The sequence below is a fragment of the Lucilia sericata genome, unplaced genomic scaffold (genome assembly GCF_015586225.1).
Source record: "Lucilia sericata isolate MDLA Ls3-8-SP2 unplaced genomic scaffold, ASM1558622v1 Contig000099F_arrow, whole genome shotgun sequence".
NCBI classification, from domain to species: Eukaryota; Metazoa; Arthropoda; class Insecta; order Diptera; family Calliphoridae; genus Lucilia; species Lucilia sericata.
The window spans coordinates 412,449-437,083 of record NW_023994131.1 but is presented as its reverse complement, the minus strand read 5'-3'; the positions used below and the strand labels follow the sequence as shown (position 1 = coordinate 437,083).

Here is a 24,635-nt window from a genome sequence, read left to right as displayed (position 1 = left end):
CTCATCTTCACAACAAGGCATGCTTGGAAAACTGAAATTAATTAATTTAAACAAAACTAATATTTTTTAGTTTAAGAGTAGCACATATTGTTATTGGGTTTATTTGCACATATTTATTTTAACTATTGAAATAGAAATATGAGCTTTTTAACTAAGTTTTTAATAAAATATATACCTATTAAGGGTAAAGATTTAACATAATTACATGTATATATTGGTAAATTATTGTAATTTGCTACTTAAGTTGTAAGAAAAATCATTTAGAAAAGTTTATAATTCTAACAACAATAATTAGAATAATCCATCCCTGCATTAATATATTTTCGTTCATTTTCATTGCAAAAGCAATAAACGAGCGACAACACAACCTCCTTCAGTGACAGCTCATATGAGACTGAATTGTGTTTTCTATGCGTGTGAATAGTCTGTGTAAATTTAGTAACGGTCAAAATACACAGTGTATAGGAGTTGCCGATCGTGGGTTTATATTCACACAAAATATTTTTAATGTGCCATTAAACAATTTTTTTGTTTTTTTTTTAACTTAAAATTAAAAATTTTTGATAATTGCTGATATACACATATTTAAATTAAGTTCAAATTAAAAATACAAACAAGTATTAAATCTTATTATAGTGAATAAAACGTTTTGTATAATATCGATTTAGCTATGTCCGTCCGTCTGTCTGTGTAAAACACGTTCACGTTAAAACGAAGCAATGGAAAATAACGAAATTCAGCAAAAAAATTCATTATTATCCGGTACAGTTTGGTATTGAAAATGAGCAAAATCGGTTCACATCGGGAAAAGTTATGAATCAAAATTTAAAACAACTCGGAAAAAATAAGCATTTTTTATACATTCTGATGTAATTTTCTCGAAAAATATGCAAGATAATTTCATGAAAGTCATCATACATTCGTTTCTATACAAGATCTAGATCTAATCTAATTGCCAGAATCGGTCCATAATTTCATACACCTATATACAATTTAAAATCTTATGTCAATAGAATTCATGGAGAGAAAAAATTTTCTGGATGGGTCCATAATTGGACATAGCTCCCATACAAGGTCCCTTCCCGAAAATCACTTAAACCCACATAACTCATTACTAAATTAAGATATCCATATAAAATTTGGAATAAGTATTGCTCATATGCACAGAAATATTACTGTGAAAGTTTTTTTGCGATCGCACAATGGGGCAGAATGGAAATTTTTTGGAAATAAATATGGCATTTCTAAACGGCAGCCAAGGAGTATTCGAGTTTAAGTTTTGAAGATGAACCCTGCAGATGCCCCAGGGACGGCGCTGTGGCGGCTCAAAGTAGGGTACCTACGACATGTAAAATCTTTAAACTCGTGCCATTTTTTTGTTTTTCACCCAAATACAAAGATTTTTATATTTTGTGAAAGCGCTCGAGAGAGATCTTGAAAAAACATGCTTGGACATACTACTTATCTCTTATAATATCCGAGTTATAGGCATTTAAAAATTTAGTGATACAAAATTTACCATACCTTGGTCCGCCTTTTTTTGAATACCGGGCGTAATTTTGGACCACATGGACTCCTGTTAGTTAGACAACAAAATTTCGAATAATATACAAAAAATTTCAGATCAATATCATTTACAGATCCAAAAATATACGTTTTTTAATTTAAAAATTCAAAAAATTTTAGATTTTTGCCGTTTTTTGCCAAAAATGTGTTTTAACTCTTTTATTAATAAAATAAAATTTTCTTTAAGAACATATAACAATTTTATAGTTTTCTAAAAGGTATCTTTACGCAGAACGTAAAAATGTTGCCACTGCGTCCTTCCGAATATGACCTATTTTTTATCAAAACTTCAACTTTGGGCGACATGTTCTAAAATCCCAAAGCTGGGATCAGCAAACTGAAAGCAGTTTTGGAAACCTCAAAATGTTTTCTATTTACTCCAAAAGTATTTTCCCAGCCCTGAAAGAAATGTGGACCCTATGGGCAAAAAAGTAAAAAATCCCATTTTTGGGATTTTCATTCCTATTTTTGGGAATTGCGGGATGCCCTTTGACCTTTTCAATTTTTTTTTTGCATTTTCTTATTTGAAATGACAAATTTAACAAGCGTTGAAAATTTCATTGAGTTTTGTTCATAAATAAAGATTTTGTCATATATTACATATTTGTTTAATTTCTAAAACTATGATTTATATCAAAATTTTAATAGGATCGCAGATAGCTACAACAATTTAGTTCATATTTATCCCTTAATATCATTTTTTAGTTAGATATGGAAATTCTCGACCATTTACAAAAAATTTCAAGCCAATATCTCAATTACATTCAAAAATATGTTCATTTAAACTTGTGTCCTTTAATTTCATCTTTTTCATATTTTAGTATTAAGTATGACAGAACATATATTTGGTGTTGAATAAAATATTTGGACAATTTTTAAAAATTATTTAGTTAATTATTTTATTAAAGACTATAACATTGTATATACAATAAAAAAATTATAATTTTATTATGAGCCACGCACAACAACACCTAAATCACCCCACACAAACCACCTTTCCCGCCCACCGAAACATAAAACACAATTTAATACAATATCATTAGTTAGTATAATAGCTATTTTTATTTGAACTGTTTATCTTAAACATAATACAATTAATTCTTACAACCTACTTATATAGTTAATTCCTAACACTACTTATTTTCTATAAAATAATCTGTCATATCGGTATACATATCCAGAAGGTAATATAAGTCCTTTAAATCTTCCTTGTTTTGAGATGATAGATTTTCATAACAAATCCATCTTTTTCGCATAGTTGAAAGAACAGGATCAGAAAATAGAAGTAAACTATTAAAAATATCTTCATTCTGTGATTGCCTGGAGCATTTTCTTGAGCTGAATAGTTGAACATGCTTAAAATCTCGATTCCTCGCTTCCTGGGCTTCTTCTGTTAACTCTCCAAGTGGAAGAATATTCGATTCAATTATTATTTGACCATGACACAATACTTTGTGTACTGTTGGTGTTAGTTCCCTCCATGGATACAGAGATACAAGTAATTTAGAAATTTCAGATGTATATTCCCCAAATCGATTTCCATTAATTTTATGTTTACTATTCAGTGCCATTAAAATAGTGTTAACTCTTCGAAGCAACTCCTTGTCGATTCCAGTTATTTTTGAAGTAATTTCAAAATCACGAAAAAACCTTCTCGCCGTATTACCGTCATTTGTACTACCGCAACTTGAAAGTGGTTTGTCGATGTTTAATCCCATCTGAACTTTAAATTCTTCTTGGATACTGTTTTTTTCCGCAGTTCTCAGTTCTTTCAATTCTTCATTATTTTTTGTTGATTTAGTAAGATTCTCTGGCACACTTCTATATTTGAGGTCGTATGCTATGTGTAAAAAGTAATCCAAAAATCGTATTCTGGCATAAAGTGGTGAAATTCCGAAAGACAGGACTTCTTCATTAATACTTCTGCTTTTGTTTATATTTGAGAATTGCGACTTTTTCTCATTACATATTGAGCATCTCCAGAAGGAAGAAGTTTCTGTTATGGCATTGCTGACCTTTCCATCAATCATTGTTAAGCTTAGCTGATATGATACGTTAATAGAGAATTCCTTTATTTTTATGCAAATGGGCTCCAGTGCATTTATTTCATCTTTTAAATATTCCACTAAATCTTTTGTTGTTTTCTTTGACGTCTTTATATATTCAAATCCAATGGGTCTACAAAAATTTTTTGAACCCGGAGTTGTATTGATCCATATATCTTCAAATGAATTTCCGATGCTTGACGATGATGGATTAAGGGAATATGAACGAATTCGTAATGGCACTAATGATGACATAAATACACTTTTGTAGTCTGCTAATGTCCGACTTCCACAAGCTTGTTTGTATTCTGGAAGTGCTGATAAACCGTCACATCCCCACTTACACATTAAGACAACATCACAGTTATGAATTTTCCTTAGTTGGTCTTTTGAAAAGTCTGACACAATTCTTGATGATGTGTTTTCGAGCAAAGATGATATATCAATACAAGCTTCCACATCATTAACAGCAATAGGTGATGGTAGGATAGTTTGTTTTTTTCCTGGATCGCCTTGTATGATGGTAATATATTGGGTCCTTTTTCATGCAGAGCTTTCCTTAATATTTGGTACTTATTTCGACTGAGACCCAGTTCCAACATAAGCGCTATTGCTTCCTCTTCAGTAAAATTTGATTGTGATGTTGGAGTTGGTATACTTTCCACAATTCGCTTAAGTCGTTTTGGTGATGCATTAGGAAGAATAGTTGCAATATGTACGGCATCCATAGGTTGGTTTTCCTTTTTCAGCATTTCGTTAAATGTATCAGCAATTTCCTCATTTGAGATTGAAAAAAGTTTTTGTGTGACCCTCTTTTTTTTGACCTTGAACATAAGTCTTCGTATGACTTACAAGGCGCTCCTGTTGATGTGTTGTAAGTTGAGATTTCCGTATCATTACCTGTATATTTTTACCTACATGATCATAAACGAAACAGAACGAAATGATCTGTCGAAAAAATGTAGGTAAAAAATTGTTATAAATTTTTGAAAATTTAAGCATAATAGGATAAGCAAACAAATAGAAAATAGGTAAATATAAGATTTAAATATGTTCTGTCATACTTAATACTAAAATATGAAAAATATGAAATTAAAGGACACAGGTTTAAATGAACATATTTTTGAATGTAATTGAGATATTGGCTTGAATTTTTTTGTAAAGGGTCGAGAATTTCCATGTCTAACTAAAAAATGATATTAAGGGATAAATATGGACTAAATTGTTGTAGCTATCTGCGACCCTATTAAAATTTTGATATAAATCATAGTTTTAGAAATTAAACAAATATGTAATATATGACAAAATCTTTATTTATGAACAAAACTCAATGAAATTTTCAACGCTTGTTAAATTTGTCATTTCAAATAAGAAAATGCAAAAAATTGAAAAAGTCAAAGGGCATCCCGCAATTCCCAAAAAATAGGAATGAAAATCCCAAAAATGGGATTTTTTACATTTTTGCCCATAGGGTCCACATTTCTTTTAGGGCTGGGAAAATACTTTTGGAGTAAATAGAAAACATATTGAGGTTTCCAAAACTGTGCCTCGTTTCTGTAACTCCCGCATCGAGAAGTTTCTCGCATGAAACAGTGAAATTGAAGAAAAAACAATGTGAGTTGAAACAAAATATCATTTCTCACATGCAAGTGTTTCTGTAAGAAAATTTTGTGAGAACTATCTGTCATTTATGATTTTTGACATAAGTTATTGGAAATTTGTGAGTAAAAGTGTTTCTGTAAGAAAATTTTGTGAGAAGTTTCTCACATGAACTGTCAAAAAAACTCACATTTTAAAACGGTGCGGAAAGTAAAATTTTAAGTAAAAAAATTTTATTTAAACATGAATTCTATGAAATAATGAAAAAGTAATGTTATATTTATAATTAATTAAGATTGAAATAAATATTGTTTTAGAAAATAGGAGGAATTTCCGATATACAGAACCAAATGCTAAAAAAGTACGTGGGTGTAAACTTAGAATTTGCCAAGGGCGAATTTAGTGGAATAATTTTTCGAACAATTTTCATTTAATTTCTATATTTTTTATTTATTTATTCTTCGTTTATAAATTTGTTCGGCAATTTTTGTTTTCTTCTTTTAATTTTTATGTTTTTGACAGCTGTTTTATTGGAAATTTCCAATAAAAACGTAATTCGTGTAGCCTCTTCTCACTTTAAGTTACAGAAACACTTTTTACTCACAAATCGAGAAACGATGGAATTTTTTGTTTCACACTTCTCGATGTGAGAACTTCTCACTAAAAGTTACAGAAACGGGGTACTGCTTTCAGTTTTCTGATCCCAGCTTTGGGATTTTAGAACATGTCGCCCAAAGTTGAAGTTTTGATAAAAAATAGGTCATATTCGGAAGGACGCAGTGGCAACATTTTCAAAAAATAGGACAAGTTTTTAACGCCAAAGCGTTCTGCGTAAAGATACCTTTTAGAAAACTATAAAATTGTTATATGTTCTTAAAGAAAATTTTATTTTATTAATAAAAGAGTTAAGACACATTTTTGGCAAAAAACGGCAAAAATCTAAAATTTTTTTAATTTTTAAATTAAAAAACGTATATTTTTGGATCTGTAAATGATATTGATCTTTTGTTGTCTAACTAACAAGAAAAAATTGAGTCCATTTGGTCCAAAATTACGCCCGGTATTCAAAAAAAGGCGGACCAAGGTATGGTAAATTTTGTATCACTAAATTTTTAAATGCCTATAACTCGGATATTATAAGAGATAAGTAGTATGTCCAAGCATGTTTTTTCAAGATCTCTCTCGAGCGCTTTCAGAAAATATAAAAATCTTTGTATTTGGATGAAAAACAAAAAAATGGCACGAGTTTAAAAATTTTACATGTCGTAGGTACCCTATTTTGAGCCGCCACAGCGCCGTCCCTGGGGCATCTGCAGGGTTCATCTTCAAAACTTAAACTCGAATACTCCTTGGCTACGCTCACGCCAAATTTTATCCCGATCGGATCAGCCGTTTAGAAATGCCAGATTTATTTCCAAAAAATTTCCATTCTGCCCCACTGTGGATCGGTCCATAATTGGTCATAGCTCCCATACAAGGTTCCCTCCCGAAAATCTCTTAAACGCACATAACTCATTACTAAATTAAGATATCCATATATATTTGCTACAAGTATTGCTCATATGCACAGAAATATTACTGTGAAATCTTTTTCCGATCGGTCCATAATTGGTCATAGCTCCAATACAAGGTCCCCTCCTGAATATCACTTAAACGCACATAACAAAATATTGATATCCATACATTTAGCACAAATATTGCTCTTATATACATAAATTACACTATAAAATTGTTTTACGATCGGTCCATATTTGGTCATAGCTCTCATACTAGGTCCCCTCCAGAAAATCACTTAAATGCACAATATTCATTACTAAATAAGGATATAGATACAGAATTTTGAAATTTTGTCTTTATATACATAATTGGTCATTGCTCCCATACAAGGTCCTTTTACGAAAATCTCTTACACGCCCATTACTTTGATTGAAATATAGCTTTTGTGTACAGAAATTTAGCTTAAAGAATTTTTTCGCTCGGTCTATAATTGGTCATATCTCCCATACTAGGTCCTGCCCCTAAAAGCACTTAAACCGTATTCAACTAGTTGCATTATCAATTTGTGTAGAACAAAATTATATATATGTATTTTGAAAATCCTTAAATCTTTCACACACATTATTTAATATCGTTAAACCATATCTTAGGGTGCTATAAAAATATAAAAGAAAATGTAATGTTCAATAAATTTTGGAATTGTAACAGATTTAAGCTGTTTAAATCATGAGAAAACTTATTTCTACAAATATTTGATCAAATAAAAAAGTATTAATATAAAAGGTGGAGGGTATTTAAGATTCGGCTCAGCCGAATATAGCACTCTAACTTGTTTTAATTTAAATTTTTCTAATAAACTTTATTTGCCATCCTTGTTAATAAACAATAATAACAATATTGTTCGATTATTTAAAACCATTAAACATGTTTATTGTTATATTTTTACTAGGTTTTGCCAACCGATGGTTTTCCTGCTTTAGTTTGTTGTAACTGTAAGTCATATTTACAAACGTTCTGGAACTTTAGAGAAATGGCTCATAAGACACACACAGCGCTAACTGATTTTTTAACACTCTGCAACTCTCCTGAAAAGGTATGTACTATATTTTAATAATTTAATAAAATTTTTTAGTTCTCCTTGAAATTTTAATTGAAAATTGCTAATTTAGATTTTTATATAATTTTATAAAGCGAATAAAGTTTTATGACTCAAATTATTTAAAAACACATTTTGAAATATATGAATTCAACACCCTGGCGAGAAATTTTATTGTATCAAATTAATAGCGGGTTTTACGCAAAATCTCACCTGTCTACAGATATAGTAAATTTTTTTAAAATACTTTTAGCAATATTTTTTTCTTTAAAATTCCGTTTATCTTGAGCAAAAAAAAAAAAAAAAATAATTTGTTATTTATTATTGACATTTATTTTTTGTTGTGGTAGAATTTTAATTTACAAGCAGCGTTACATTTTTTTGTATTGAAAATTCAAACAAATAAAATTACATATATGACTTTTTATATGTCTGGTGAAAATTTTAAATGGCCGAATACATGTACATTTTTGTTACTAATGCAAATTTAGAGTTAGGTACTTTTTCACTAACACATGCTTAGAGTTAGGTACTCCTGCCAAATAGTTCACAGAAAAAAGTTTCAGCATAAATATTTTTGTTGTGTATACCATGTCAATATACTATGTGCATCACAATGTAGTTTGAAACACTCTGTTAACTTTAGAATTAAACTTAGTTGTAATATTCACTGAACACTAAGAAGTGTGGCTTATAGCACTTGAATATATTTATCACTTAACGTTATATTTTATTATTTTTTTGCACACTTTAAATATATTTAATATCCCGAAAAGATTTAATTTTTTACAAACGAAAAAATATTTTTTTATTTTTTTGACATTTAATTTTTGTTGTTGAAATTAAAACTAAAAAAAAAACAATGTTGTAAATTTTCGTATGGTACAAGACAAAAATATTTAAAATAATTTATTTATTATTTCAATATTGCAGATTAAAAAGCAAAGATACATTCATATATAACGTTTATAGATAAATTATGTTGCAAAATATTTAAAGAAATCTTTTAAAATATAAATTTAAATGTAATAATTTTTTTCAATACTTTTAAATCCCATTTTTTGCAACTATGTTGGCTTTCGAATTCTACTAATACATTCTTAGAGTTAGGTACCGACTGACAGTAGACTTAGGTACTTTTTGACAGCGTTTCACTTCTTAGTGTTCAGTGGTAATATTATTATCTTTAGATATATAATAAAGATACATATTAAACAACATGGTGAAAAAAAAATTTAAATATTATTTTGTAAAAATTAAAAATAAATATAAGAAATAAACATATATTTGCAAAAAATAAATTAAACGAGTCGAAAATGATGTCTGATATAAAACCAGAGACAATGAGCTCTAATGTAAAATTAAATTTATATTCGTCTAACATGGCCGCCGAATGGAAAACTTGGTTAGCCCAATTTCAAATTTATCTAACAGCTGCAAAGCTAGATACCGTGCTTGATGGCTGAAAAGTTGCCCTATTGATCCATCATATGGGACCAAACTGTTTTCATATATTTAGTTCGTTTAATATATCTGCAAGTGATGTAAAATACGATGACTTAATTAAATTATTCGATGAGCATTTTATCTCAAAAAAGAACATCGCAATTGAGCGCCACGCATTCTTTACACGCAAACAAAATGGTGGCGAAAGCATCGACGATTACATTACATCCCACGACAATCGGTTCTTCGCACCGGAACGACTCGGAGTTCAACGAACAACGACCAACGATTGTCAACCCAGCCACACCGACTTTAAACGTGTCGCTGCTACAACAACAACAACAACAACAACATTACATCATTAGCCTATCTTGTAAATTTGGTACACTTAGAGGAGATATAGTGAAGGATGTCTTTATTTGTGGATTGTCACCAAGCTTACAGCACATAAAAGAGAAATTACTAAGCTAAACTAGATTAGATTGCAAAAAGTATAGACATAGCACGTGAAGAAGCTGCAGATTTAGATGGTCTTGGTATTAACTACTTAAACAGAAATCATAAGTTTGAAGGCGAAAGGTGCTTAAGTCTAAATGTATGACCAAGTATATAACAATAAATGTCCGGCTGAAAACGCTATTTGCCACAATTGTAATAAAAGAGGGCATTATGCAAAAGTATGTTTTTGGAAAAGCCAACAACAACAAAATGTAATCAATGGTCTGGTCGCCAAAAACAACTACACCATTAAAAACAACAAAAAAGAAATATGTTAAGAATTTGTCTCATAATTTTGAAGATGATCTAACAGAGTTGTTTGTTGGCACATAATCGTCTTTTCATCAAAACCAACAACAAAACTATATTGGTAAAACACAACAATGTATAAACAGTGATCAACAGCAACTAGAGAACCAAAATATTTTCGAAGCTAGCTCCAGCCATCATGAACAACCAGAACATTTTATTTCTCAACAAAAGGTGATTCGTAATTTATCAAAAATTCAACAAACCCGTAAGCCAACAACTATTGGATAGTACAGTGGTTTCCCGGTTTAACGAAAGATATAATGTCAGGTCCATTCGTAAAAACGAAAAATTCGTTAAAACGAATAACAACTTTTCTATGATTTAATCGTAAAAATATGGTAATGGAAGGTAGGAAGTCAATTTTTCAAATCTTTTTAAATGCACACATAAAGTTTTTGACAATTTCCTTGCATAAATTTAGAATCAAAACAAAATTAAAGATTTTATAAAAAAAGTTAATAAAATTATATAAAAAACTATATTTTTTGTTTAATGAAGGTAACGTTTTTTCATTTCGAAAATTAATTCTTTTCTTATACAAAAAAAAAAAAAAAAAACAAATTAGGGATTTAATCCCCATTTTAATCGATGTGAATTCTAAGTACTTTACGGTAATTTTCATTACAAACAATTCCATTTCTCACTTTATTAGTAAAATAATCATAATATTCCCTTAAATAAAGAATTTTATAGTAAAATGTATGTCTACTTAATAAATCTTATTTATATTTCCGAAAATAATTTTTTAAATGTTATTTTCATTTCTATTCCAGGATTTTTGTATTTGTAAATTTTGTACCCATTGAATTGGGCATTGAACTTATATAAAATCTGAATATGTTATTGCTTTTGGTTAATAATGAAGTTTAGTGATCTCTCCGTATTATTTTTTATAGAATTTTTTTTTTTAATTCGTTATATCGAGTACAAAATTTACTCATTCATTCGTAATATAAGGTACTCAATGGAAACAATTTGCCCGTTCGTTAAATCGCGAATTCGTTAAACTGAGTATTCGTTAAACCGGGAAACCAGTGTATATTGCAGTCCTAATAAAAAATACGAAGGTGCAATTTCAAGTGGATACTGGTGCTGATACCAACATCATATCAAAATGTATGGCTGAGGATCAGTGTTGCCAGAACTCCCTCAGAATAAAATGCAAAATGACGGTCAAAAAAATGCAATTTCGTTGAAAAAAGTGCTAAATTCAAATCAAGTTTTTAAAGTCCATTAAGCCATGTTTACCCGTCTGTGCGGCTGGCTGTCCAGGTATAATGTACAGGTCGCAATTTTTCACATAATTCAACGAAAATGCAAAAGAATATTTCAAATTGGTCCATGATTTGACCTTGCCTATATAAATATCCCTTTACAAAATCTATAAGGGGTAATTTAAAAAAAAAATCGAACAAAAAAGTCCATTTCTGTCCCATTCTGAAATTTTTATATTTTATTGAAAACACTATAAGTAATCTTATGTGAAGGAATAAAGAAAATGTAAGGTACACTTTTTGAGTTATCTGAAATATTTTAATTAAAATATTTTCAAACTGCGAGACTTGATAAAATCTAAACCGTAATGAATTTGTAAATTTTGGAGAACTTTAAACTTCGTATTGATACAAAGAATGTGTGTACCAAGTTTTATCAAAATCGGAAATGTATATACATATGTATATATGTATATTAAATAACTAATAACACTAGGTAACAACGATTTTGTTTAGGATATAAAACCTATATGGTTTTCTTTGTTTAGGACGTCTAAGACCAGAAAAAGTATGTACTTAAAAAATCTAGGACGTCAAATCTTTTAATTATTCATTAAAAAATGCTAAAAAAGGGTTAAATTCGGAAGAAAAAATTTGATATTTATAGTTTTATTTTTTTTTTATAAACAATTTTATGGTCCTTATTCACAATACAAAGATATTCTTATTGCAAAAATATTGAAAATTCAGTTGGAATAATCATAAATCTCGGTGAATAGATGTCAGGTTTATTACTCATACTTCCAAGAGCTTTTAGGAAACAATATAAATGTTAATGTGACAAATGAATTATGAGGGTTATATTCAAATTTGCAAGTTTGTAATTTCTCCTCTATATAAATCCTCTTTCAGAAAATAAATTTATTCTCAATAAATTATTAAAACATTTTAGTATTATGATACATTCGAAAAAATGATACATTCAAAAAAATGATTTGATTTAAAACATCTTTCTTAGAGCTCGGTCCGTGATCCAAACCATTAAGATCGTATTCCGAAAATAAAACCGATACACGATATAAAATTTGAGCATAAATCTAATAAATAAGCAAATCTTGGTAAAGCGTGTTGTGTTGGTGCGTATGTAATATTCGGCATTCCTGAACTTTTACCTGTTTTTACATGTTCATACATTCTTATTTTATTGTATATTTTAAATTTTAATAATTTTTTTAATGTTTTTGGAAGATATTAGCCGTTTTGCGAAATAATTTCGCAAAAGCAGTACTCTGTTCTTATTGTGAAAAACATTGTGAAATTTATCTGGCAACCTTGTTTTTCAACTTACGAAATAACATAAGCAGCACTTCTTTCGCACGAAATTAAAACAAACAGCTGATTACATTTTATTGTTTTTCCCAAAATTATTATTTCTCGAGCCGAAAAAATTACAAAATCATTAAAAAATGATAAACAAAAAAAAAAAAAACACTGAATAGTTTATATTATTAAGATTTATTTTATTTTCAGCTTTCAAAAAACATATGGTTTTTGTTTACGTATTTAAAGCAATGATGCATACTATATAGCAATAAAAGCGACGAACTTTCCAAAATCGCGAGATAGACTACATTTGTTGCACATCAAATTTTTCGCATGAAAAAAACATAATTTTTCGCAACTTTGATAGTTAAATTTATAGTGTAAATTATAAATTACAATAAACATATACAAAAAGTTTTCGTGAGAATTTCTTAAAATTTCACATCTCAAAACTAAATTTTTGCAGTTCCCTTTAAAGTTCTTTAATTATAAAAAAAAGTGCAAAATAGAAGAAAAATTCCAAAAATGCACTTTTAATGCTAAAAATTTCTAGCAAAAGACTGCTGAGGATTTAGATCTCAACGACTACATTGAAACTACAAATATAACTATAAACACATTTAGTGGTGAGAATTTTGATTACTTTTGTGTATGTTATAGATTTAGAATGTAAGAATATAAATGGTTTAAATTGGGCAATTAAGATGGGTTTAGTGAAAAATTTTAATATTTTGACCACTACTAGTATTGTCGAAAATAATTTAGATATTTTTAAGAATAAATGTGACTTACAGTTAAAACCCAATATGAGTCCTGTAGTAGATCCTCCAAGAAGGATACCTTTTTCTTTATATTTTAAATAGTCTTTTCTACGCTGATACAGGATCTCGACCGTGAACATGTATCTTATGTCACAAGAACTTATGTTTTCTCTTCTCAACAGGATTATCCACATCGGATGCAACGGTGCTGAAGCAAGGTCGTGGCAACATATACCTTGCATCTGTTTACCTGCCTTTCGATTCTCCGACACTACCAACAACGTCGGAGCTGATGAAACTGGTAGAAGAGGCACAAAGGAATAATAAGAAAATTGTAATAGGTTGTAATGCCAACTTCCACCATATAGCTTGGGGTAGTACAAATACCAATCGCAGGAGACAAGCCCTTATGGATTTCCTTAATACTAAAGACTTGATCACATCGAACTTAGGTAATGAAGCTACCTTCGTCAATAGAATCAGAGAAGAAGTATTAGATATAACTATATGTTCAGAAGAGCTTATAAACGAAACTCAGGATTGGAGAGTTTTGGACGAGCGCTCCTTTTCCTACCTTCGTTAATAGAATCAGAGAAGAAGTATTAGATATAACTATATGTTCAGAAGAGCTTATAAACGAAACTCAGGATTGGAGAGTTTTGGACGAGCACTCCTTTTCAGACCATCGGTTCATAAGATTCAAAATACTACAGCCGCAATCAAAGCCGATAAAGTTTCGGAATAAGTCTAAATCTAATTGGACAATGTTCGGTTCCTTACTAAAGAACCGTTTATGTCAGGACACTTTTCAATGTCGAAATAAAGAAGACATAGACGTCAAAGTAGAAATGTGCCTTGGTTGAATCGTTCGAGGACGGCTGCCCTCTGCGAAAGCGGAGATCTGCCCAGGAGAAACCCTGGGTAACCGGGGAGATCCGGAACCTTGGTAAGACTCTTCGCAAACTATTTAACAGGGCACGGCGTAAAAAGACCGTAGTATACTGGGATGAGTATCGTAGTAAACTTGGTGAATATAAGAAAATTGTTCGGTTCCTTACTAAAGAACCGTTTATGTCAGGACACTTTTCAATGTCGAAATAAAGAAGACATAGACGTCAAAGTAGAAATGTTCACAAGTGCCTTGGTTGAATCGTTCGAGGACGGCTGCCCTCTGCGAAAGCGAAGATCTGCCCAGGAGAAACCCTTGGTAACCGGGGAGATCCGGAACCTTGGTAAGACTCTTCGCAAACTATTTAACAGGGCACGGCGTAAAAAGACCGTAGTATACTGGGATGAGTATCGTAGTAAACTTGGTGAATATAACAAAATTGTTCGTAAAGCAAAACGAGACTCCTGGAAACTTTTCTGTGAACAGGTAGACAGCGTAAATGACGTATCGAAGATAAAAAAATCCTATCCAAAACTCATGTCCAACCGGAATCTATGGTCGATGATACGGGCAGGAGGCTTGAGGATATGGAGGAGACAATGAAACTCCTAATGGACTCTCATTTCCCACCCGGTATATCGAATAACATAGATGAACATATATTGGAGGAAGGGGAGGCTAACACGGAAATTGTAATTACATCTGATATGGTTAAAGGGCAATCAAGAGCTTCGTACCCTATAAAGCTGCAGTTCCGGGTGGCATTTTCCCGGCACTCTTACAGGCGGGACTGGTTTCCGAACATCTGTCTCAGATATTTACTGCATGCTTGAAATTCACATATACCCCCATTAAATGGCAATTTGCAAGGGAAATATTTATACCTAAACCAGGGAAACCTAGCTATTCGACAGCTAAGTCTTATCGACCGATAAGTCTTACGTCATTCCTACTTAAAACTTTGGAACGAATAGTCGATAATATGATTAAAAGCGGCATTGAGCTGGGCTCAACCGAGAGCCCTCAATGTTAACCAGGCATAAACGGAAATCTGTCTTTTCACAAGAAAGACAAAAATTTCTACGCATACTGAACCTTGCTTCCTCGACAAGAAGATACCAGTGAAAGTTAAGTACTTAGGTGTAATCCTCGACCGGAAATTAAAATGGAGACACCATATAGAGGATAGGATCAACAAGGCACATCGGCGCTGGGTCTTAGTCCTACTATGACAAATTGGCTTTATAAAAGTGTAATTAGACCAATTCTAGCTTATGCTTCAATAATCTGGTGGACTGCTTTAGACAAAAAGTGCAATATCAAACTACTACAGGGAGTTCAGCGTACATGCTGCTTGGGTATAAGTGGTGCCATGTGTACTACTTCAACCAATGCTCTGGAAACGTTGCTAGATATTCCACCCATTGAAACATATTTAAGATATGAGGCGGCGCTTACAGCCGAACGGTTCTTTACTTTAGGTGAACTGGCCAAAAGCGGTTATAGGACACGTCATCAATGTATACTGGACACATTGGAAGGTTATACACAATCATCGGAAGTGCCTGATCGTATACCAGACACAGAATATGTCTTGGTCAAACGGAACTTTAGAGCAAATACCAGTAGGAATCCGTTGTTACACGGATGGCTCTAAATTGTGGGATAAAGTGGGGCTGGGGTTCTATATTGAAGACCCAGAAACAGAAATATACCACCGTTTACCAAATCATAACACAAGCTTCCGGGCAGAAGTACGAGCAATAACGGAATGTGTAAATTGGATTAGAATAAATATGGCGGCCACAGCGCTTAATATATTTACCGATAGCCAGAAGGCAATTAGGGCGATATCAGGCGATAGAACTATATCTAAGGCCGTACTGGATTGTAAGAAAGCTTTAACTGAATACTCTCCCAGAGGTAAGGTTCACATCATATTGGTACCAGCCCACTCGGGAGTAGTCGGTAACGAAAGGGCGAATGTAATAGCTTTAAAAGGTAAGGAGCTCGAGGCAGTTATCCTGACAAACGCGAAACCATTCGACGCAACAAAAGCTGAACTAAAAATATGGGTGATAGAATTCCATAAGGCCTCTTGGAATAATGAAACAGTGGGTAGAACCATGAAGATCGTATGAGATGAGAGCAAGACGAAAAATCTCCTCAAAATGAGCAAGTCTGAAGTTAGTATGATGGTACGTATTCTGAGTGGACACACAGGATTAAGAGCACATCTATGCAAAATTGGACGTGCGGATTCAGACGAATGTAGAGCATGTGGAGAGGACAGTGAAACTCTGAAGCACTTTCTTTGCCACTGCCAGGCATTCGTCGAAGTTAGATCCAAGTATCTTGGAAGTGATGTTATTCCGGAAATAACATTCCTTACTAACACTGATTGGAAGATTCTTAGGAATTGCGTTCAGGAAACTGAAAAATAATCACTGAATCATTGAAAACTAATTCGTTCAGTTCCTTTTTTTTTCATAATAAGGAGCGCACAACAGGCCAGATAGTGGCCTAAGTGTATTCTCCAAGAAGGATACTTTTTTCTTTATATGATGAATTAAAATTTGAATTGGATCGAATGATCAGTTTGAATGTAATTACCCGTATTGTGGAGCCAACCGAGTGGGTAATCTCAATTGTTTTGATATCTAAGCCGGATGGAAAGTTAAGGCTATGCTTAGACCCCCAAAATTTAAACAAGGGAATTTTGCAACCTCATTTTCAGTTCCCTAATATCGATGATTGCAAGGCCAAGTTAAGTGGTTTTCATTTTTTAGCACATAAGATGCAAACTGTGGATTATGGATGATTCCTCTGAGTGAATATTCGTCAAAATTATGCACCTTCAATACTCCATTTGGCAGGTATAGATTTCTACGTTTACCTTTCGGTATAAACGCCGCTCCGGAAATTTTCCATTCTGAGATGATCAAATTAAAGGGGTTGTTGATATTTATTGACGATTTCCTAATTTATGCGAGGACAGAAGAGGAACATAACACTATTCTAAAATGTGTTATGGAAGGAGCCTGAAGCGTTGGAATTAAATTCAATAGATTAAAATCAAAATTTTTATTGAAGGAAATAAATTTTATTGGTCATATCTTTGATCAACATGGTGTTAAACCTGATAATAGCAAGATAAACTCTGTTTTAGAAATGCCAATTCCCAATAATGTAGCAAAGCTACAACGCTTTTTAGGTATGATAAATTACCTTAGTGGTTTTACTGAAAACCTATCTATGAAAAATAAGAACTTACGCCAACTTTTAAGAAAGGATGTAGCATGGCATTGTACGATGCTCACGATAAAGAATTTAATGATTTGAAAATTGAGATAACAAAAACACCAGTGTTGACAAATTTTGATCCCAACAAACCATTGTGTTTAACTGTTGATGCATCTAAACATGCAGTGGGTGCTGCAATTTTGCACGGTAAAAATCCTATCGCCTATGCATCAGCCTCCTTAACCAGTAAATTTATTTGATAAACCCTTATATAAAATACCCTCAAAGCTTCAACGTTTCATGTTACGACTTCAGTGTTACAATTTGAATGTGGTTTATAAACCCGGAAAGTATTTGTTTATAGCAGATAAATTATCTAGGTGTCCACTGAAGGAGAAAGCCTTGGCAGAATTTGATAATGATGTGTCAATACACTGCAATTTTATAAATATGCATTTGGAAATTCCCTTTTCTAACGTAGATGAAATAAGGCAACATATGGAAAATTATCATATATATATAATAAAATAAAGGAATATATACAAAACGGCTGTGCCAGAAAATCAAAAATTAGTAGTAGGAAATTGTTCCTTATTTTAAGATTAAAGAGGAATTAAAGATTTTAGATAAGGTGAACGATTTTAATTCCCTCTATGTTACGCCGTAAGATCTTACATTTTTTACATGAAGGTCACATGGGCATCCAGAGATGTCGAAATTGCAAACATTGTAAATAATTGTGAAGCATGTTTAAAATTTTAATCTCTAATCCCAAAATGGAAATGATACCACATGAAATATATAACACCCCTTGGTTCAAAGTTGGAAGCGATATGTTTGAATTTAACAAAAGACAGTATTTAATAGTAGTTGATTACTTCACAAAATATATTGAAATCGAATTATTAGAAAATGGATACTCAAGTGCAAATCTATATATATAAAAATGAATGTGTGTTTGTTTGTATGTTTGTATGTTTGAACGTTATAGACTACAAAACTGCTGAACCGATTTTCTTGAAATTTTCACAGCGTATTCCTGTATGTCTGGAATAGGTAATAGGCAACTTTTTATTTTGAAATTTCAAGTGGGCGAGGTGCCACGCCCATATTAGAAAATATGAAATCCGTATATTTGAGATAATATAACAGTTAGAGTCCTCAAATTTTGTCGGAGCCACTTTAGTGTCAATATGATTATTTAGGACAAAAAGTAGGCGGACTAGCATTAGGGGGCGTGGAACCTCCCATATAAATTAAAAACAAAAATTCGTTTATCCTAGAAACAATTACAGTTAGAATCTTAAAATTTTTTTTTAAATCCATGTTAACATTTTGGGAAATAAATTGGCGGACTACCCATGAGGGGAGCGGCACCTCCCATATTAATTAAATGCAAAAATTCGTTTATCTGGGAAACTAATAGAACTAAATTCTTCAACTTTTGCACTAAGAACTTAAATATTCGTCTGAACATTTTGGATGAAAAAGATCGGACTTCCATCTGAGGGGGGCTTGGAGCCCCCATATTAATTAAATAGAAAAAATCGTATATCTGAGAAACTATTAGAGGTAGAATCTTCAAATTTTACTTGAAGAACTTTGACATTCATCTGAACAATTAGAGTATAACGGGCGGACTTTCAATGGGGGACTTGGTACCTCCCATATTAATTAAATGCAAAATTTCGTTTATCTGGGAAACTAATAGAACTAGATTCTTCAAATTTTGCACAAATTACTTTAATATTCATCTAAACATTTTGAGAAAAAAGGGCGGGCTTTTATCTTGGGGGCTTGAAACCTCCACGTGAATTTAATAGAAAAATTCTTATATCTGAGAAACTATTAGATGTAGAATCTTTAAATATTACATGAAGTACTTTGACATTAATGTGAACATTTAGGGAATAATTGGCGGACTTTAAATGGAGGACTTGGCACTTCCCATATTAATTAAATACAAAAATTCATTTATCTGGGAAACTAATAGAACTAGATTCTTCAAATTTTGCATAAATTACTTTAATATTCAACTGAGCATTCTGGGGGAAAACGAGCGGACTTTCATATGGGGGGCGTGGAGCCCCCCAATTGGGGGCTTGGCACTACATAAATGAATTAAATACAAAATTTCGTATATCTTGGAAACGATTATATTATTCAAATTTTTCATAGATAGATAGAAATTGGCGAACTTTCAGTAATTTGCTTGGCATCTCTAATATGTAACATATTGTAAATCTAGAGAACTATTGCTGTTAGAATCTTCAAAATCGTTAAGTGGGTTTTTTATTTATACTGCTTTTAGGGTAGCAAAGCACACTGGGTAAAGCTAGTGTCATTATAAAATTCAAATCAATCTTTATAAGACATTGCATACCGCAAATTTTAATTTCTGACAATGGACCTTCGTATAATTCAAAAGAATTTAAGAAGTTTTGTTTGGAGTAGGGCATCGAATATAGAACGTCAAGTCCATATTTGCCTAGATCGAACGGTCTTGCTGAAAGGTCAATTCAAACGGTTAAAAAAATGTTGTAGAAGTACAAAGAGTGTGGCTCAGATCCTTATATAGCTCTTTTGTTATATAGGACGACACCAAAAGATAATATGCCAAGTCTAGCACAGTTATTGATGTCTCGAACTTTAAGGACAAAAATGCCTACAATTTCAGAAAACTTCAAACCAAAATTAGTTGACACCGTAAAATATGAAGATCAATTAAAAACACGGACAATGAAATCTGCAAAGCATTATAATAAAAATGCAGTAAAAGAAAAACCAATTAAAGTTGGAGACCCAATAATGTTTAAAAAGAACAATAATTCTTGGTGGTTTCCTGGGGAGGTGGTTGAAGAGTGCCAGGAACCCAAAACATTTCTTGTAAGGGAAGATGAAGGTGTTATACAGTGACTTCCACAAGTGTTCACAAAAACACAAAATTATAATATTTTTAATATAAAAAATTTTTCCAGCAAGATAAAAATTTCATTCTTTATATTTTAAATATATTACGTCCTGAACAATTAACTAAGCCATAAATTATGAAAATAAATTTGATTTTCGTAGAAAAGGAGTGAAAAATGTAATCATGTTTTTGTGAACACTATTGCACAGTGGGGCAGAATGGAAATTTTTTGGAAATAAATCTGGCATTTCTAAACGACTGATCCGATAGGGATAAAATTTGGCGTGAGCGTAGCCAAGGAGTATTCGAGTTTAAGTTTTGAAGATGAACCCTGCAGATGCCCCAGGGACGGCGCTGTGGCGGCTCAAAATAGGGTACCTACGACATGTAAAATTTTTAAACTCGTGCCATTTTTTTGTTTTTCATCCAAATACAAAGATTTTTATATTTTGTGAAAGCGCTCGACGAGGTCTTGAAAAAACATGCTTGGACATACTACTTATCTCTTATAATATCCGAGTTATAGGCATTTAAAAATTTAGTGATACAAAATTTACCATACCTTGGTCCGCCTTTTTTTGAATACCGGGCGTAATTTTGGACCAAATGGACTCAATTTTTTCTTGTTAGTTAGACAACAAAATTTCCAATAATATACAAAAAATTTCAGATCAATATCGTTTACAGATCCAAAAATATACGTTTTTTAATTTAAAAATTCAAAAAATTTTAGATTTTTGGCGTTTTTTTTGCCAAAAATGTGTCTTAACTCTTTTATTAATAAAATAAAATTTTTATTAAGAACATATAACAATTTTATAGTTTTCTAAAAGGTATCTTTACGCAGAACGCTTTGGCGTAAAAAACTTGTCCTATTTTTTGAAAATGTTGCCACTGCGTCCTTCCGAAAATGACCTATTTTTTATCAGAACTTCAACTTTGGGCGACAAGTTCTAAAATCCCAAAGCTGGGATCAGAAAACTGAAAGCAGTTTTGGAAACCTCAATATGTTTTCTATTTACTCCAAAAGTATTTTCCCAGCCCTGAAAGAAATGTGGACCCTATGGGCAAAAAAGTAAAAAAATCCCATTTTTGGGATTTTCATTCCTATTTTTGGGAATTGCGGGATGCCCTTTGACTTTTTCAATTTTTTGCATTTTCTTATTTGAAATGACAAATTTAACAAGCGTTGAAAATTTCATTGAGTTTTGTTCATAAATAAAGATTTTGTCATATATTACATATTTCTTTAATTTCTAAAACTATGATTTATATCAAAATTTTAATAGGGTCGCAGATAGCTACAACAATTTAGTCCATATTTATCCCTTAATATAATTTTTTAGTTAGATATATCCCAATTACATTCAAAAATATGTTCATTTAAACCTGTGTCCTTTAATTTCATCTTTTTCATGTTTTAGTGTTAAGTATGACAGAACATATTTAAATCTTATATTTACCTATTTTCTATTTGTTTGCTTATCCTTATAATTGAAAGGTCCTATTATGCTTAAATTTTAAAAAATGTATAACTATTTTTTACCTAAATTTTTTTCGACAGATCATTTCGTTCTGTTTCGTTTATGATCATGTAAGTAAAAATATACAGGTAATGATAATTTCGATTCATTCACTAATAAGAAATATCAATGGCTGAATTACAGGTTATAGTAATATAGTCCTAAATGTTAATAGGTAGACAATTCGTAATTTTTTACTTTGGAATACCTGTATCGGAAATGACAAGAATTGGTATATAAGTAAACTTCTCAGATTTTAAGTACCATATTTAATAAATCTACAATGAAGATTACATTAAAGTACGAAGAGTTGTGTTCCGTTTTATGGAGTGTATCTTCAAAAGGGCCAGAAAGAATTGAAGACATTTTAAATTATATAAAAACTACATATAGTAGAAAAGTAGACAAAACAGGCATATCAAAAATTGAAAACTTTTTGATATAAAAAGTAAGTCTGTGGATGGAAATCAAAAGAAATTTCGATTAAAATTTTGTAGTTGGATGGAAACTACTATGGAAATCTCAACTTACAACACATCAACAGGAGCGCCTTGCAAGTCATACGAAGACTTATGTTCAAGGTCAAAAGAAAAGAGGGTCACACAAAAACTTTTTTCAATCTCAAATGAGGAAATTGCTGATACATTTAACGAAATGCTGAAAAAGGAAAACCAACCTATGGATGTCGTACATATTGGAACTATTCTTCCTAATGCATCACCAAAACGACTTAAGCGAATTGTGGAAAGTATACCAACTCCAACATCACAATCAAATTTTACTGAAGAGGAAGCAATAGCGCTTATGTTGGAACTGGGTCTCAGTCGAAATAAGTACCAAATATTAAGGAAAGCTCTGCATGAAAAAGGACACAATATATTACCATCATACAAGGCGATCCAGGAAAAAAAAAAACAAACTATCCTACCATCACCTATTGCTGTTAATGATGTGGAAGCTTGTATTGATATATCATCTTTGCTCGAAAACACAGCATCAAGAATTGTGTCAGACTTTTCAGAAGACCAACTAAGGAAAATTCATAACTGTGATGTTGTCTTAATGTGTAAGTGGGGATGTGACGGTTTATCAGCACTTCCAGAATACAAACAAGCTTGTGGAAGTCGGACATTAGAAGACTACAAAAGTGTATTTATGTCATCATTAGTGCCATTACGAATTCGTTCATATTCCCTTAATCCATCATCGTCAAGCATCGGAAATTCATTTGAAGATATATGGATCAATACAAATCCGGGTTCAAAAAATTTTTGTAGACCCATTGGATTTGAATATATAAAGACGTCAAAGAAAACAACAAAAGATTTAGTGGAATATTTAAAAGATGAAATAAATGCACTGGAGCCCATTTGCATAAAAATAAAGGAATTCTCTATTAACGTATCATATCAGCTAAGCTTAACAATGATTGATGGAAAGGTCAGCAATGCCATAACAGAAACTTCTTCCTTCTGGAGATGCTCAATATGTAATGAGAAAAAGTCGCAATTCTCAAATATAAACAAAAGCAGAAGTATTAATGAAGAAGTCCTGTCTTTCGGAATTTCACCACTTTATGCCAGAATAAGATTTTTGGATTACTTTTTACACATAGCATACGACCTCAAATATAGAAGTGTGCCAGAGAATCTTACTAAATCAACAAAAAATAATGAAGAATTGAAAGAACTGAGAACTGCGGAAAAAAGCAGAATCCAAGAAGAATTTAAAGTTCAGATGGGATTAAACATCGACAAACCACTTCCAAGTTGCGGTAGTACACATGACGGTAATACGGCGAGAAGGTTCTTTCGTGATTTTGAAATTACTTCAAAAATAACTGGAATCGACAAGGAGTTGCTTCGAAGAGTTAACTCTATTTTAATGGCACTGAATAGTAAACATAAAATTAATGGAAATCGATTTGGGGAATATACATCTGAAATTTCTAAATTACTTGTATCTCTGTATCCATGGAGGGAACTAACACCAACAGTACACAAAGTATTGTGTCATGGTCAAATAATAATTGAATCGAATATTCTTCCACTTGGAGATTTAACAGAAGAAGCTCAGGAAGCGAGGAATCGAGATTTTAAGCATGTTCAACTATTCAGCTCAAGAAAATGCTCCAGGCAATCACAGAATGAAGATATTTTTAATAGTTTACTTCTATCTTCTGATCCTGTTCTTTCAACTATGCGAAAAAGATGGATTTGTTATGAAATTCTATCATCTCAAAACAAGGAAGATTTAAAGGACTTATATTACCTTCTGGATATGTATACCGATATGACAGATTATTTTATAGAAAAGAAGTAGTGTTAGGAATTAACTATATAAGTAGGTTGTAAGAATTAATTGTATTACGTTTAAGATAAACAGTTCAAATCAAAATAGCTATTATACTAACTGATGATATTGTATTAAATTGTGTTTTATGTTTCGGTGGGAGGGAAAGGTGGTTTGTGTGGGGTGATTTAGGTGCTGTTGTGCGTGGCATCCCGCAATTCCCAAAAATAGGAATGAAAATCCCAAAAATGGGATTTTTTACTTTTTTGCCCATAGGGTCCACATTTCTTTCGAGGCTGGGAAAGTACTTTTGGAGTAAATAGAAAACATATTGAGGTTTCCAAAACTGCTTTCAGTTTTCTGATCCCAGCTTTGGGATTTTAGAACATGTCGCCCAAAGTTGAAGTTTTGATAAAAAAT

At 31.7% G+C, this 24,635-nt stretch overlaps 1 protein-coding gene across 2 annotated transcripts in view; it reads left to right on the top strand.

Annotated features, from left to right (window-relative positions):
• LOC119599982 overlaps positions 1–24,635 on the top strand; it is a 345,586-nt gene that overhangs the window by 85,766 nt on the left and 235,185 nt on the right. For both annotated transcript variants that reach the window (XM_037949966.1, XM_037949965.1), the window contains exon 3: positions 7,657–7,800. In XM_037949966.1, coding sequence (XP_037805894.1) covers positions 7,657–7,800 — 144 coding nt within the window. The remainder of the gene's footprint in view (positions 1–7,656; positions 7,801–24,635) is intronic.